Source organism: Centroberyx gerrardi, chromosome 12 (assembly GCF_048128805.1).
Source record: "Centroberyx gerrardi isolate f3 chromosome 12, fCenGer3.hap1.cur.20231027, whole genome shotgun sequence".
In the NCBI taxonomy this organism is placed as follows: Eukaryota; Metazoa; Chordata; class Actinopteri; order Beryciformes; family Berycidae; genus Centroberyx; species Centroberyx gerrardi.
This window is the reverse complement of record NC_136008.1, coordinates 3,707,248-3,724,038: the sequence shown is the minus strand read 5'-3', so window position 1 is coordinate 3,724,038 and position 16,791 is coordinate 3,707,248. Positions and strand designations below refer to the sequence as shown.

Genomic DNA, 16,791 nt, shown 5'->3' with positions numbered 1-16,791 from the left:
TAAGTGTTTAAAATGTCAGGAGTCATTTTTGACTGCAGCAATTCTTTATTCTTTACTAGGATCCCCATTAGCTGACGCCTCAGCTACTGCTAGTCTTCCTGGGGTCCAAAAAAACAAAGATTTTATGATATAGTCGACATCATAAGATATAAAATAGACGGTACACCTTGATGAACATTAATAGACATTGATATTACACCATAAACATTTCAAGAAATCCAATGAGACATTCCTCAAAAGTGATTCAAAGAGGTACAAGATGTACCATTAAGGTGATCTAACACTGGTAAGCATTAAGCTTGGAGGATACAAGATAAGTTAAAACATATTAGGCAAGGCAGAGGCAAGGATTTAGTGTTTTCCAGTCAATTGGCTAGCCATGTAGATGCCATTTCAGATGCTTTTTTTTAGATGATTGGCCTTATCTCTCTGGGGAGTGCAGTGATTGGCCGGGTCCCTCCCACTGAGCCCTGTGATTGGTCAAGTGCGCTGTCACTCACCCATACAGGCGGTGTCGGGCCTCCAGAGGACGGGCACCCCCTCCCTCTCGCAGGCTCGGCTGTAGGCGATGAAGGACTCGCAGTAACAGTTCTTATGGACCGGACACTCACACATGTCAGTCACACACGACCTACAGACAGCAGGACGATGAATGATTATAGATTTGATCGTAACTTGCCATAATTGAGGGGTAGGGAAGGTTGTCACGGTGGAGGAGGGAGTATAAGGTGTGTGCTCTTGTACTTCTAGTACTTCTACTACTTCTAGAAGTGGGAACTTAACCATTCGACTATCTCTGGACACTTGGTAGAATAATGACTATTTGCAACCTCAAGGCGTCTTCCAGTAGAAGAAAAATAGTCTGAAAGTGGAACAAAAATCACCATTCTCTGTGTTAACACCTGCAATAGTGGGACAGGAGTAGGCATTGCTCTGTTTTGGGGGATTGTGAGCCGAAAAAAAGACTTTGAGAACATCACTCATCTGACAGCAGAGTTACAACAGGTCGTGTGGTTCTTAGTCCGAAGGCTTTGCTCTCTACTCACCTGTAGAAAGGGGAGAAGTCGACCACGCGGTGGCACTTCTGAAACTCCCACGACTTGATCTTCTGGCACTCCCGGTGGGCGCGAAACTTGACCTTGACGCTGCCGGGGCACAGGAAGGAGGTGGGCCGGCGGGGCGGAGGCTGCTGGGAGCAAACCTCGTTGCCCTCGACGCGCCACGACTCGGCGAACTCGTCCACGTCGAACTTGAACTGTCCGTCGCCTCCCATGGTGTCGTCGCGCTTGTGGCCGTTGTAGTTGCCGCAAAGGCCGCAGAGTCGCCCGCGCAGGTGGGGGGCGGCCACCACCTCCACGAAGCTGTCGCCGTCCCACGTGATCTCCAGACCTGGACAGACGGGACAGGGGTTAAAGTTTACTTTTAATGCCTGGAGCTAATACCAAACAGGCAAACAGAGGGAACTACTTTTCTTTTGTTTTAAAGGTCAAAGATTGTGACCAGCGTTTAGATTTCATATGAACAAAAAAATTACACCCATGAATGCTATTAGATGATCTACAGTCCACTTCTGTACCAACGATACTTGGGGGTGATCTGAACCGTAGGGTGCTACACACATCACCACTGAAACCTTTGATCGACTAAGTAGGCTAATTTATGGATGTTTTCAGTTTAAATTGTGGTTAACTATAATGTCTCTGATATAACTTACAGACAATAAAATAACTAACTAATGCTGATCAAGTCTCCTACTCAAAATCGTCCTTTACATCACTTCAACTGCACCGTGGATGATTCATGTCTATACTATGCTTGTGCCAAATGTTGTAGCTTCATCAACATCAGCTCCTTGGCAAAGGTGGAGATTGACCATTTGAATACTAATCTAATAAAACAAAGTGAGTAATCCACTACGCTACAGTAATGGCGCTAATAGGCACAAATACTATATCGATTTTGAGTCAACATAATGATGGTAATAGGTGCGACTGTCAATTTAACATTATCCTTTAAAGCTGTACTAGGCAACTTTGCACTCTGGCGGCCCCAAGTGGCAGCAAGAAGTAATTATTTTAAAAATGTGAGTTTTTGAGGGATTTTAGGGAATTGTAAACTGCACACAGCACGCTCATGTTCACCAACCCAGCCAGTCTGTTATCAGTTTTACCAAAGGAAACCAAAGAGATGAGAGAGGAAAAGATCTAAGTTTTTCATTTGGGCAAAACAGGGCGAATCTATGGCATCTCATTTTGAGGAGATGGGACGGTCTTCTCTATTTCAGCCCCACCTTGTGATTTAGGCTGATAAGACGGCTGGATTTTTACATACAATTCTTGCCGAGTGCAGCTTTAAACTGAGGGCGGGGCCTCCACAGTGCGGTGAGCTGTGTGTTGTGCGCTGACCTGCTATGGTGGTGAGTTTGAGCAGGTATCCGTCCAGGTCGATGTGCACCCCGGGGCCGTGGTAGGGCAGGGCGATGCGGGTGCCGTTCCTCCGGACCGTCAGGTGCTGGTGGAGGCTGAGACTCAACGCTCCCAGCCTCAACTCGACTGACTGAGTCCAGGAGAAGGAGCGAGTCCGCCGGGCGTCGTTCTTCACCAGAACCTGGGAAGGTAAAGGAAAGAAAAGGTCAAGGTCACTCAAATTAGTTGTAGAAATGGAAGTGAATAAAGTTGAGATGAGTTGATTTCAGTTTAGTTCATTTTAGTTTAGTTATTTTTCACATATACATGATAGGAGAAAGCAAAAGAAAAGAAAGAAAAGAAAAAGAAAGGAAACTTATACATGTGTATATATTGTATATTTGTGCAGGCGAAAACCCAAAGAGGATAAGCCTCTTTCATTGCAAAAGAAAGAATGGAAAAATGAAAATGCAAAAGAAGTGGAAATTGGAGAGATCAACTCACAAATGGCGTGATAAACACAGAAACGCTTTGATTAACAGTTTTACAGTTTTGATCTGATAAAAAGATTCTGTCCCTCCTATCATTTACCACTACTGACATGTGATTTATCAGTCAGCAAACTGTAAACTACAGATGGTGGTTCGAGAGACTCGTAACCAGAATGCAGTGCGCCATGTAACAATTCAAATACTCTAAATTTCCTAAACTTAAACTCCCATCGTACCGTGAAGCTGGAGTCTGGGTTGTTGATGTTGTTCCCCGGGCCTCCAGAGGGGGCGCTGCCACAGTCGCGGGTCAGAATGTACTGGCAGGTTCCCTGGAAGTTAAAGGTTCGCCCATCGAAGGTGTTGTAGTGAGGGTCGCCAAAGACTGTACACACACCTGGCTCTGGAGGGGCGAGAGGCATAGAGAGAGAGAGAGAGAGAGAGACAGAGAGAAAATTGTAAATATGTGGTGAGAAAAGCGTGCAATATTAGCTGCAAAATGTTTTAACTGCTGTCACACATACAGGGAAATAAGCACCATCACTGAATGAAGAAACTTGACTAAATATCAACGAATGTAAAGAATCTGTCAATATCTCTAATTTCATAACTGTATCAAAATGAAACTTAATCGAAAGCAAACCTGAATAACATGCTGAGAAAATTAAGACCTTTAATGATGGTATTTAAGATATTTTAAGACTTTTTAAGGCCTCAAATTCAAAACTTTTTTCGGACTTTTCTAAAGACCCGCTGATCCCCCTGGAGAATATCCCACAATTCACTGCATGGAGGGATTTAAAGAGGAAGCGGAGGGTAAAGAATAACTTACTCACTTTCAGTGCAAACTGGACAGCAGCCGGTCCTGTTCAGGATCTTATTCTGTGAGACACAAACACACACAGGGTTAGATTAGAGAGGATGTTCACTGAGAAAAAACAGAGAAAACAGAGAGCAACTATGAAGAAATAAGAGAAACCTGTCTTCCTGAATTCAAAACAATAAAAAATGGCAATATATTCTGGGAGAAAAAAAAGTGTGCCTCCCTCTCTTTGAAATCTGTATGAGCCTGTCACAACACAAAGACACAGGGAAAACTAATAACTGAAAAAAATATGCATTTGTCTATTGTCTATTTAGTGATTGATCACAATGATATTATTGTTTTTTACAAGTACAGTACATAGACAAATGAATGTAGGCTAGAAGTCACTCAGTAGAGCTCAAACCTCCACCAACATTGAACAATTCTTCAACTAGATTCCTTTTTTTATTCTAAAATTGTACAGTTCTTGTTAAATGCCTTTTTCTAGTTCAAGAAGCAATATTTTAAGCATAAAACCAACACACTATATTAATACAAAGCTGCAGTTTTCGTAATGGTTTTACGCTTGTTTATCATTTGTTTTCTAGGTTTGATTTTTACGACAACAGCATGCGGACGCAGCAGAGCAGTTCTGACTAAAAAACAAAAATCACTCATCTGTCATTCAGACAGACGGGACTGAAATGAAACGAAAGGCAGAAACAGAAACAGGTTCGCGTTTTGACAAGTTCACAGTCAAACCAGGACAGCTACAAAAAGACACTGATACTTCAACTGTCTGTAACAGGAGACTCTGTGTGTGTGTGTGTGTGTGTGTGTGCGTGTGTGTGTGTGTGTGTGTGTACATAAAGGGGGATAGAGGGCATATGTTTCAACTTCCATCAGAAGTGCACATCAGAGGACTCTTTCACACACCTACTTTTTGTTGCCTCAGGGAAGCCCTTCACTCACACTCACACACACACACACACACACACACACACACACACACACCCCACCCGTCTCTCAACACATACAGACAGCCTACACACACTCAACACACACTCCAGTGTCCTAACCTCCACACAAAGGGCGCTCTTGCTTTGAAGAGGGCTGCCTTTTGAGAGAGACTGGGGAAACACACACACACACACACACACACACACTCACACACTCACACACACAGATTGGCTTTCAGGGGCCTAAATATAGGGAACCTCTTCTTCGCTGTCACTCAAACGTCACACAGACAAAAGGCGGTTCGGAGACACACTGTCTCCAGAGGGACACACACTCTGCCGACCTGCCGCTGACCGCAGTGTGACGGCATGGGAGCGGGTACGGTGTGTGTGTGTGTGTGTGTGTGTGTGTGTGTGTGTGTGTGCGTGTGTGTGTGTGGTTGGGAGGGTTTGGGGTGTGATGACCTCTGTGTAAGAGAGGTAAGTCACACTGATGGACGCATGTTATGATAACCTGGGACAGGTGTGTGTGTGTGTGTGTGTGTGTGTGTGTGTGAGAGCTTGATGGATGGAGGTAACGTTAATTTGTGACCTTACAATGGCCGCTTGTTGTGAAAGTGTATGACAGGTGTGTGTGTGTGTGTGTGTGTGTGTGTGTGTGTGTGTGTGTGTGACCAGATCATGAGCACTCGGTGGCTCTCTAGCAGGTTTGGGACAGACTGCTGGTTTCACCTCACTCCATGTGTATTCATGTGTGTGACGGTGAAAACCAGCAAATGCCAAATACGATCTTCGTTTATCAATATTTCCATCTGTATAAAATGTTTTAAGATGCTAAACCGGCAGGTAACGCTGTGTTCACGTCACGTCGGATTCATCGTAAATATGAGTTGCCAACTGTGAAAAAGTGTTCACGACGGCTCCTGGCAGAGGCGGGGACTCGAGTCACATGACAATTTTCACAAGTCACAGTTTTAATAGCTTGAGACTCGACTTGATGCATGAAGAGAATACATGAGACTTGACTTGGGTTCTGCTGACTTGGGACTTGACTCTGACTTGTACTTTGATGACTTGAAAAGGTTTCTAAAGTCTTGACTTGAGATCTTGTGTTTGTGTAAATGACTTAGATTGAAAGTGATGAGATTTGTTCCAGCAGACGACTGATTTTTTTTTTACGTTTGAAGCCTGTGCAGCGTTCCTCATCTGATCAACACTATCCAAATTTGATTTTAGCTGTCTAATTTTAGCTATCTACTACTAAGCTGCTGCAAAATATAGTTAAACCACAAGTTTAATTGGATGTAGTGGATGAAACACCGGGACAAACCCACTGCAGACCCCCTCCATCTGCCTGACCATAAACAACAGGTGAGGGCTTGTTGTAACGGCTGGAAGCGTGTGAACGCCGCCGCCGCCGACACCGGCTCTGACGGCGTGACGGACAGCGCCCGGCGGAATGCCAGGAATCCACTCCATCACCGGCCGGCCGACAGCCGACCCCGGGCCCCGGGACGATCCCCGGGCCCCGCCGTTTCTCAGAGCGTCTGACAGCTAACGCCACGCTTCGGCCGCCTGAGGCATCGCTAATTTCTTAAAACGCCGCCCCTGGCTCTGCCTTGTGGCGGTGTAGCCTCGCCGTTACAGACTGTCCCGTAAAGTGCTGGAAAAATGTCAGGTTTGATCCTGCTGAAGTGTCTTTGAGCAAGACACTGAACCCGCAGCTGCTTATTATCTGCAGGCAGGATGTAGAGGAGGTGAACCAGCTGATCCTCCTTTAAAAGCTTACATCAACATCATGGTAAGAAGTGTCAAACTGATGGAACTTATATGACGATTGGGTCTTTTAAAAGAAAAAAAAAAGAAAAATTCTCTGAAATTATTGTCATTTTTATTGCTGTCATTGTTCTTATTATTACTATTATCAATAGTACTTTATATGTTTTATATATCCCTGTGTGCTTAACTTGATTTCTAATGAAATTTGAATTTTCTGCATTTGTATGAAAATGTGCTATAAGAATAAACTCATTGATTGATTATTGATTTTTGTTCATACTGGTGTTTGTCTTATGATGACCACTGACTGGAGGTTAGGGTTTTTCATTTACATCATTTACATTTTTATTTACCACTATATCACTAAATGTCCTACATAGAAAAAAAGGTGGAAACAATGAGATTATCTTTTAATTATTTTTTGTTAAGTCAAAAGAGAATATGAGGATATCAAATAACCTCTTACAAAGTCAACAAATTACATTTTCAAAGATTTTCTGACAAGTGGTGTATCTGGGCACTAAAAGAAAAAGCCATTTAAAGCAGTTTTTTTCCCAGCTTCACACTCAGCTGTTCCTGCAGAGTTCAGTGTTTTGGTTTTGGAGTTTTCAGGTGAAACGGTTGAAATCGGGGGAATCGGTTATGGCCGCTCAGCCGGTAAATCAGGGGAAAGCCGTCGCTGCGAGGCGTCACGCGTGTGAAGTGAAAATGATGCAGTTAGTCACGGGCTGTAAAGAGTGAGCGTCGGACAGGAGAGAGAGAGGAAAACATGCAGCAGAGTGACAGAGACAGAGACTGGAGGGCTGGACCGGTGAAGAGCCGTGAAAATGGACAAATCTGGTGGCAAATTACATTTACAGTTTAAAGCTGCTACATGTGGGATTCTAACATCAATAAATCACGACTAAATTAATTTTGAGACAGTGCTGATGTGACATTAGTAATGTTACTGTAAACAAATGAGAAGCCTGTCAGCCTCCATCAGCCTCTACTCTGCATCCTCCATAGTTTCTCCACCTGGTGGATCTGGAGGGAAATCTGCTGGATCGCTTTACGGCACAAAACAGGAAGAGGTTCTGTTCTTCCAGAGCAAACGGAGCTAAAGCTGAAAGAGTTTCTGGCAGCAGATGGTGGAAGGAGGGAAAGGAAGATGGAGAAATCACTTCCAACGTGTTGATCCTCTTCAGGGAGGGGGAGGGGGGGGGACAGGAAGCAACGGGGCTTATGGGAAATGTAGTCTTAATGTGGAGAAACACTAGAACTGTGAGATAGAGGAGAACAATCGTCTCCACCATGCTCTCATTTATTTAAAAATAATTATACCAAGGTATCACTATTCATTTGACATGTGTTGATAGTTAAAAATGCTACATATAGCAGGTTAACAATCATGTAAATGAGAAGTGTTAGGGAATGAAACAAGAAATAAGTGTAAAGGAGAGAGGGGAATTTAGATTAAAGATAATAATAGACCAAGAAGAGACTTATTGGGTTTAGGTTTCAGTGGGAAGAGGATGATGTGAGGTATTTCTTTAAAAGAGGAGGAGGTTTATTTAATATATTATGGTGAATAATGTATTTTCACATTAGTTTCATATATGCTGTGGAGTCTATCTGTAAGCATGTTCTGCCAGCTTGCTTACATTTGAAGGACCATTTGAAATTTGTCATATGACTTATTGTGTCATATTGACAGTTATAGTGCTGCATGCCTCTTAGTAGATTCCAGTATGTCGTGTGCATGTGTGTGAGGCTGTGATTGGCCGGCGGGCCTGTCACTCACCGCGGGGCAGCTGCTGATTGGTACACAGTGTTTGGGCTGGCACTCGATGTTCCCTTTGACACAGGCACACAGGCTGCAGTTCACTGACGACCACATGTCCCCTTCCTGCAGGAGGAGACGGCACAACACACATCCATCACTCCATCACTCCATCATTCTATCACTCTATCACTCCATCTATCTATCTATCTATCTATCTATCTATCTACCCTCCATCCATTCAATCGTCCATCCATCTATTCATGTAAACAACCACCCATCCATCCATTCTTCTACCCATCCATCATTATCCACTCATCCATCATTATTATCCATCTATTTATCTATCAATATTTTCTTCCAGCTATCCATCTTTTCATCCATTCATCTATCCATTGATCCATCTTTTCATCCATGATTTTAATCCATCCATGATTTTAATCCATTTAATCCATTAATCCATCAATCTATCAATCAATCTTTTCATCCATCCATCATTATCAATTTATCTATCCCTCTATCAATATTTTCTTCCAGCTATCCATCTTTTCATCCATTCATCTATCCATTGATCCATCTTTTCATCCATGATTTTAATCCATCCATCCATCATAAACCATCCATCAATCCATCCATTTATCCAGCATTGATCAATCTTTTCATCCAGCCATCCATTTATCTATCCATCCATCCATTCATCCATCTTCCCATCCATTTATTTATCTAATCAATTGATCAATCTTTTCATCCATCCATCCATTTATCTATCCATCCATCCATTCATCCATCTTTCCATCCATTTATTTATCTAATCAATTGATCTATCTTTTCATCCTTCCATCCATTCATTCCAACCTGATCTCACACAAAAAGGTGAAATGAACACGACTTGTTGACACCAAATTACGTGTTGGTGGCATGTAAAATGTTAAAACTCTGTTTTCCCAGCATGAAACGGTTCCGTGAAGGAGACACGACTGTAAACAGGAAGTAGCATCACTATTGAAGCAGCGCAGTGGGAAGTCAGGGTGTTGTGGTCGGAAATAATGTGGTCGCATAATTTGTGTCCCCAGCAGGTTTGTGCTCATTTCACAACTTTTTATGAGATCATGTTGATTCATCCATCCATTCATTCATCCATCCATCCTTCTATCCATCCCTCCATCATTATATATTTGAAGTGACACGGTGCGACTCCTCAGTGTCTCTGGTTTCTCACCCTGTAGATCTTGTTCCTGACTCGGCAGTACTTCACCTCCTCCACCTTCACGTAGGACAGGCACTCCTCGCAGCACTGGTCGCCGTGGCAACTCCCCGGCCGCGAGCACCGCTTCTTGCACACCACCGTGGAATCCTGGGAAGGGAGGCGGAGGAGGAGCCGGCAGGGGAAGAGGGGGGTCAAAGGTCAACAGACTGATCAGATGAAGGTTTTTTATATCAGCTGTAGAGATGCAGAGATATCAGCAGCGGGGCCGGGTCAAATGTTTGGTGTTTGTTTTAATGTGTGTGGAGGGCCAGGTGGGTGGAGTTTACCACATCAAGTTGTTCATCACACTCTGGGTTTCCATCCAAATATTTTTAGGAGAATTATGATGTTTTCAATTAGAAAAGCTGAATGGAAACAACAAATTTTGATCAAATTTCCTCAGTGTTGCAAGTTGTATTCTCACTTGAGGTGGGAAAGATTTTTTAATGCAATAAATAGTGATGGAAATATTTTTTGTTGAATAAATAATGATGTAGCGGTGTTTGCAGCCCTGACATTGCAGAAATATCATATGTGCTGCCGCTCCAATGTTTACGTCCCTGTTGTGGTTGTATAGCTATTATATTATATTACCAAGTGCATTTCTTTGTTTTAATCTGCAGATAGCATGAAATATAACAAACGCTAGCTGACATTAAAGAGCGATAACAACTTACCCAACACTAATCAATACTAATCTTCTAATTCTTTAAAGACTCTGTTTTGCATGGATGTGGTGTTTCCTGTTTATTTGCTTCCACCCAGCTGATGGAAACACACCGAATTTGCATTATATGTTTTTTGCAGCATTTCAAAAATTTGCTTAAAATTTCCTTGACAGTTGGTTACAATCATAGCTACAGAAAAGTGTTCTTAATTAACTTTCAAATACATCTTGTCTACAGTTTCTGGCAGTCCTTGTTTTATCCTCCATGGTAAACACACCACAACCTTAAAAAGTCACGCAGTGTGACTGGAAAAACTGATCCAAGCCTCTCCAACAGTTTTAGCGCCGATGGTGGAGGAGGAGCGTTTGATACGCAGGCCGGTACCTTGCAGGTGCAGGTGGTGCAGTTGTCGTGTTTGAAGGAGGTGCCGTTCTCGTAGACCTCGCTGTGGAACAGACAGCTTCCTAAAGACAGATCAAACACCTTCCTCTGGCCTGGGGGGGGGAGAAAGAGGCTTGATTACTCAGAATAAAGAGAAATAAAAGAGAAGAGAACAAGAGAAACGCTGAGGAAGACCAAGGGCTGAAATGCGTACGCTGCTGTTGCTGCTGTGCAAATTAAAGACTGTCATAAATACAAAATACGTGACATTTTTCTATAGTTTGTTTTTTTGAGTCAGCACCCAATGAAGTTAAAGTTTTTGAGTCAAGCACACCTGTTCTCTCCACTCAAAATAAAGTCTAATTTGGTGACATTTTCTAGTTATTTAGCTCACACCCGTCCTCCAATTATAGTTGTGCTTCAGCCTTTACGGTAACAACAGGCAAACGGGGCGGGAGAGATGCAACTTTGCTCTAGGTAAGGGATGGAAACCCATGAGCCACGGGGGCTGAGAGTCTGCAGGGTTTCATTCCAACCAGACGCTGCAGCAGGGCCGCGTTCAGAGCTGTTAGCGTTTTGATACGGTGCAAAACGTTTTCCAGGTTGAATGTTATCTCCCAACAGTGTGAAACGTCTTACAACGACCGTCGAGGTGCGTTTGAGCCCGTTTGGTGGGTGTGTCGGGGGTGTAACCCTGAAGCAGCAGTGATGGATACAAACAGCTGATTGGAAACAGTCATCAGGCACCATGGCTTCACGATCACATTTATTCTACCAGTGCTTTGCCCGTTGTTTTGAGCGCAATTTGCAATATCCGACAGGCATTTAAACCTTCACTTTTAACTGGTTTGGAGAATTCTTCAAAGTGAACACAGCCGCTATAATAAAATAACAAATGCTTTGCAACAGGATGTTCAACTACACTTCTACATGTTGGGGCTTTTGAACGTGTCCCAGGTGATTTCACTGGTTAGTTCCTCCTCTCTGGTTGAAGTTGTGCTGATCAGTGAAATCGGCTGCTGTAGTCTTTGGTTGGAATGAAAACCTGCGGACTCACGCGGTCGCCCGTCCCGCTCGGCGATGCAAATTGAAGCGAAGAAGGATGATGTCACCCAAACCCAGTAATCATAATGGCTGTGACTATTTGGTTCTGCACCTTCCAGACTTCAAGAATTCCCCACAAACCCAGCTGCTGGAAGCCAAACCGTGCAGATGCGTCAGTGAGTGAACGTGTCGGGGGTTTACCGAGGCATCTGGGACAGCACTGCCCCGCCGGGGTGTGGCTGAGGTGGGCGGGGCAGGACAGCACAGGACACGCCTCCCTCACGCACAGAGTCCGCCCGCCCTGAGACAACAAAACAACAAAACAACAAAACAACAAAACAACAAAACACAGTTTAATAACCAGCAGTCAGCATGATGACAGAGCTTCATATAGTTCCTTTAAATTAACATAGAGGAAGGGAGATATATTTATTTATCAGAACATAACTATCTCTTTCAAATATTGAGGGAACATGCTGGACAAATCAGCCAGGAAAACCATTCCACCTGTGTGTGTGTGTGTGTGTGTGTGTGTGTGGGAGTGTGTGTGGGAGTGTGTGTTCCCCTATTAACGAGCCTTCAGGTTGCCTCCTCTAGGTGCCAATGCGTTAATGGCTGTGATGTGTTTATGGACGCTCGCCCCGGTGGTTTGTTTATGAAAGGGGGAGGGAGAGAGAGGGAAGGAGGAGGGATGGAGAGGGAAGGAGGAGGGATGGAGAGGGAAGAAGGAGGGAGAGAGAGGGAAGGAGGAGGGATGGAGAGGGAAGGAGGAGGGATGGAGGGGAAGAAGGAGGGAGAGAGAGGGAAGGAGGAGGGAGAGAGACACAGCGGGAAGGAAAAACGACATGGAGACAGAGAGGGAGGAATATGGGGGAAAGGAGGAAAAACCGAGGAAGAGCATGTTGTTCTAACCAACTGTGTGACTCCCAGGAGCCTCCAAGACCAACTGACAACACACACACACACACACACACACACACACACACACACACACACTGCGTTCACATCATGAGAAGCAGAAGAACAAGATGGCGTCTCGCTGTTGGAAGCGTTGACGTGTTCAACTCATTGGAACGCCACATCTAGCCCACAAATACTTTTAAATCAGCTGTAAACAAACTGCAGCAGATATCGCTCTCTTCTTGTAAGCAGAGCTGATTGTATTAGTGTGAATATAACTGATAATTTTGATTTTTACTTATTTTATCTATTATGAACTGCCAACATCGGTGGATTTGCTGCCATGTTTGCCGCCTGTCTGTGAAGTGGGAAATATCGGAGCCGACAAATTATTCCCGCATGTTCTAACTGTAATCACCACTAGGAGGCTGAAGTGAATGTTTTTCCCAGTCGGCAGCTCGTATTTACGATATGACATGAACGCAGCATGAGACCTGACCTTGGAAATGTAACTGACCACAAATCTAATTGGCTGAGATCCAGGAAGTGTGTGTTTGTGTGTCTCTCTTTCCTGTAGCGTACATTCCCAAGTGTGTCTGTGTACGAGTGTGTGTGTGTGTGTGTGTGTGTGTGTGTGTCACTCACAGTGCAGGTGCACCTGATGCAGGGTTTACCCTCTGGACTGAACTCCTCCTTCTCTTTGTACAGACGGCCCTCGAAGATGCAGCCTGGAGGAAGACAACACACATTACACACACATTATACACACACACACACACACACACGTTACATACACACACACAGTTCCTGCATGCAGACTAACAAATCACTCACTTTTTGTTTTGTTCATGTTTGTTTATACTCGTTACCCACACATACAGAATGTTCTCAGCTGTTTCCAAATGTTCTTATCCTGAGGAACTTAAAATGAATGCGACAGTAAAATAAGCTTGAAGACTTTTGTTCTAATCTAACATATCCGACAATTTATAATGTGCCAGCTGCTCTTACAGATCGCCCAATAGCACAAAATTAAGCCAAAAATTCTGCTACTTTCTAAAGGACAGCAGGTAACTGAAATCCTCGACTGACAAAATGATAAATTTTACAGACTGGAGCCTCGAGATTTTGGAGCTATTGAATGATGAACTTCAGGTAATGATTTTAAATTTCAAGAACACACCACTGTGCTGCAGTCTGTCACTCTGAAAGTGCTGAAGTTGCAGTTTTGTATGATGGGAGAGGCGGAGTGGGGATTTATTGGTTGGAATTTTTTATTTACGCCTACTGGTACGACATGAAGTAACCAATAAAACTACAGTAAAAAGGTAGCACTTTACATTACGGTACACAAATTACAGGGTAATTACTGTGTAATTACATAGAAATGATCAGGAGGTACGTGGTAATTTCTGGTAATAACGAGTAACTATTTGTAAATTCTAATGTGTAATTTCTCAGTTGAATGCCGGTAATTTCTGGTGATAACGAGCAATTATTAGCATGATAATTAATAATTAGTGTAGTAAGTTGTGCAATCATTACTGAATAATCACTATGTAATACTAAAATAAAGCACTAGATAACACCATGGGAAGTGTTCTGTATGACTCTGTAGTGAACATGGTGCACAGTGCAGCGATGTGCAGAGTGAGAACAGCAGAAGAAGAGTCGGACTCACTGGGGCAGGTGGGGCAGCACTTCTTCGGGTGGATCTTGGGGTTCTTGCAGTGGACGACACACTGCACCTCCGCCTCGGTGATGACACCTTCCTGTCACAACCAGGAAGTACACCGTGTCCTCAATTTGAAAACTTTTCTTGGAACAATTATCCTTCCTCCCTGGTTTCTCTGTTCCTCCCTCCTTGCCTCCGCCTTCCTTCTTTCCCTATCTGTCTCACTGCCTTCTCTCCTTCCTTCCCTCCTTCCTTTCCTCTTTGCCTACTCCCTTCCTTCCATCTTTCCTAGCTTCTTTCTTTCCTTCTGTCCCTCCTTCCTGCCTCCCTTCTTTCCTTAACTTCTTGCCTGCTCCCTTGCTTCCACCTCTCCTACCTTCCTCCCCTCACTTGTAACTTCCTCCCTTCTTCCTTCCTTCTTTCCTATTATTACATCTCTCTTTCCTTTGCTCCTCTTCCTGTTATATCCTTCTTCCCTCTTTTTTCCCTGCCCTTTTTCCCTCCATCCTCCTTTCTTCTCACATTCTTTCTTGCCTTTACCTCTCCCTCCTTTCATCCATCCATTCCTTCTTCCTTCCCCTTTCCTTTCCCCTCGCATCTTTCCTACCTTCCTTGCCTCCCTCTGTCCTTCCTTCCTTCCTTCCTGCCTTCCTTCCATATTTCCTTTCATCTCTCCTCCTTCCTACCTTCCCTCTCTCCTTCCTTTCTTTCCTGTCTTCCCTCTAGCCTTCGCTACTTTCTCCTTTCCATCCCTTCCTTCCTTCCTTCTTTCCTTCATCTCCCCTCCCTTCCTACCTTCTATCCTTCCTTCCCTCTCTCCTTCCTTTCTTTCCTTTCCGTCTTCCTTGCTTCCATCCACCCTTCTTTCTCCCCCTCCTTCCTTCCCTCCATCCTTCCCTCCTTCCTTCCATCCACCCCTCTTTCTTCCCTTCTTTTCCTTCCCTCCATCCTTCCATCCTTCTCTCCTTCCTTCCTTCCTTCCTTCCTTCCTTCCATCCTTCCTTCCTCCCTGTATCCTATCTCTACCTCTAACAATAGTTTGTGTCTTTAAGGTTTCCAGCTGACGTCAGAGCTGAAACAACAGTCGCTCGCTTCACTTCAGCTCCACTAACACCCGGCCGGGCTGCACCGACGATGCAAGTGGAGGATTACATGGGATGGGATGGGGGGATGGGGGTCAGGAACATGCCATTCTCAGTGTACACACACACACACACACACACACACACACACACACACACACACACACTGACCTGACAGCGTCTGGTAACACAGGGCTTGGTGGAGCTGGTCCACGATACTGAGCTGTTATACGACCTTCCATCTAACTGACAACCTGAGAGAGAGAGAGAGAGAGAGAGAGAGAGAGAGAGAGAGAGAGAGAGAGAGAGAGAGAGAGAGAGAGAGACAGACAGAGAGAGAGACAGAGAGAGAGAGAGAGAGAGGAGAAAGAGAGAGATGTTTGAATGTATAAACTTTTGTTTGTCAGTTTTTGAAAAATTTACATTTTCTATACTGATTTTTCTGACACCACTGTGTAATAACGTACATTCACACACTCATACTGACCATCTCTCTCTCTCTCTCTCTCTCTCTCTCTCTCTCTCACTCTCTCACACACACACACACACACAGATGCATAACAGTCTTGCAGTGAATAGCTGGTTTGATGAGAGCCTGTCAGCAACCCAACACCAGGTCTGACTGACAACTCAGCGCCCACCACCCCACCCCACACACACACACACACACACACACACCACCCTATATGACCACACACTGCCCCCCCCCTCCAATCCACTCAGCACTAAATTAATAGCCTATTCATTTCACCCCGTCCCATTTACAGTAAGTGGACTGAGATCAATGCTTAACATTCCATACAATGAAATCTAATCACACCTATTGATCTGCTTTCCTTACTGTAAACCAATACTATAGAGAGAGGATGGGGGGGGGGGGGGGGGTGGGGGGGGGGGGGGGTCTGTCCTCCAGATTTTAAGATTACACTAGATAAGATTAGATAGCAGGAGATCCTATAGGGACTCAAACCCTGAGCAGGCAGAGCTATATCAGAACAGAATAAATTCAGAATAGAATATAAAGGAGCAAAATTAACTATTTAATCTGTTTTGGATCCTTGTCTACTTTTTTTAACTCTTGTTGTCCATCTTATTGTTGTTATTTTACTTCCTCTCTTATTGTTTTTAGACATTCTTGGACTTTTGTAATTTTCTGAGGTTCGATGATTCTATTGGGAAAAAAAAAAAGTTTATCTCTGCTTCTAACGGGCTGATAATCTGCTTGTCATCCGCTTTAAGCAAAAGTGATGCTCTTAGCACTCTAACATAGGTGAATACACAGGTAATACACTGGAACAAGGCTGTTGTAGAGTAAATTGTTCCCAGTGAACTGATGTAGTTTGGCTGGAAGCAGCTGTAACTGTGAATGTGTGTATGAATTGAAACCGGACAGAAAGGAGAAACAGCGGCGTTTCCACGGCGCTGACACAGCGGGGTCCTAAATTTGGCGGCGGCGGCGGCTCGGACCACGAGTCGACCACACAATAGAAACTGACACGTGTTGCCGTGGCGACGCGGGGCTTTCCACAGCCGACACGAACCCGTTCCACCTCTCTTAACGAAGTGCCGTGCCGTAAAAAAACGCCGGACCGCAAAC

The 16,791-nt window shown here is 44.2% G+C and overlaps 1 protein-coding gene across 1 annotated transcript in view; it reads right to left on the bottom strand.

Annotated features, from left to right (window-relative positions):
* The window catches only part of bmper (BMP binding endothelial regulator), a 217,309-nt gene that overhangs the window by 338 nt on the left and 200,180 nt on the right, over positions 1 to 16,791 (bottom strand). Inside the window, exons 3-14 of the mRNA XM_078287064.1 lie at positions 15,366 to 15,448; positions 14,119 to 14,209; positions 13,083 to 13,165; positions 11,739 to 11,838; positions 10,497 to 10,606; positions 9,418 to 9,552; positions 8,220 to 8,324; positions 3,730 to 3,775; positions 3,133 to 3,296; positions 2,406 to 2,607; positions 1,047 to 1,389; positions 501 to 631 (exon numbers count right to left, since the gene is read on the bottom strand). Coding sequence (XP_078143190.1) covers positions 501 to 631; positions 1,047 to 1,389; positions 2,406 to 2,607; positions 3,133 to 3,296; positions 3,730 to 3,775; positions 8,220 to 8,324; positions 9,418 to 9,552; positions 10,497 to 10,606; positions 11,739 to 11,838; positions 13,083 to 13,165; positions 14,119 to 14,209; positions 15,366 to 15,448 — 1,593 coding nt within the window. The remainder of the gene's footprint in view (positions 1 to 500; positions 632 to 1,046; positions 1,390 to 2,405; positions 2,608 to 3,132; positions 3,297 to 3,729; positions 3,776 to 8,219; positions 8,325 to 9,417; positions 9,553 to 10,496; positions 10,607 to 11,738; positions 11,839 to 13,082; positions 13,166 to 14,118; positions 14,210 to 15,365; positions 15,449 to 16,791) is intronic.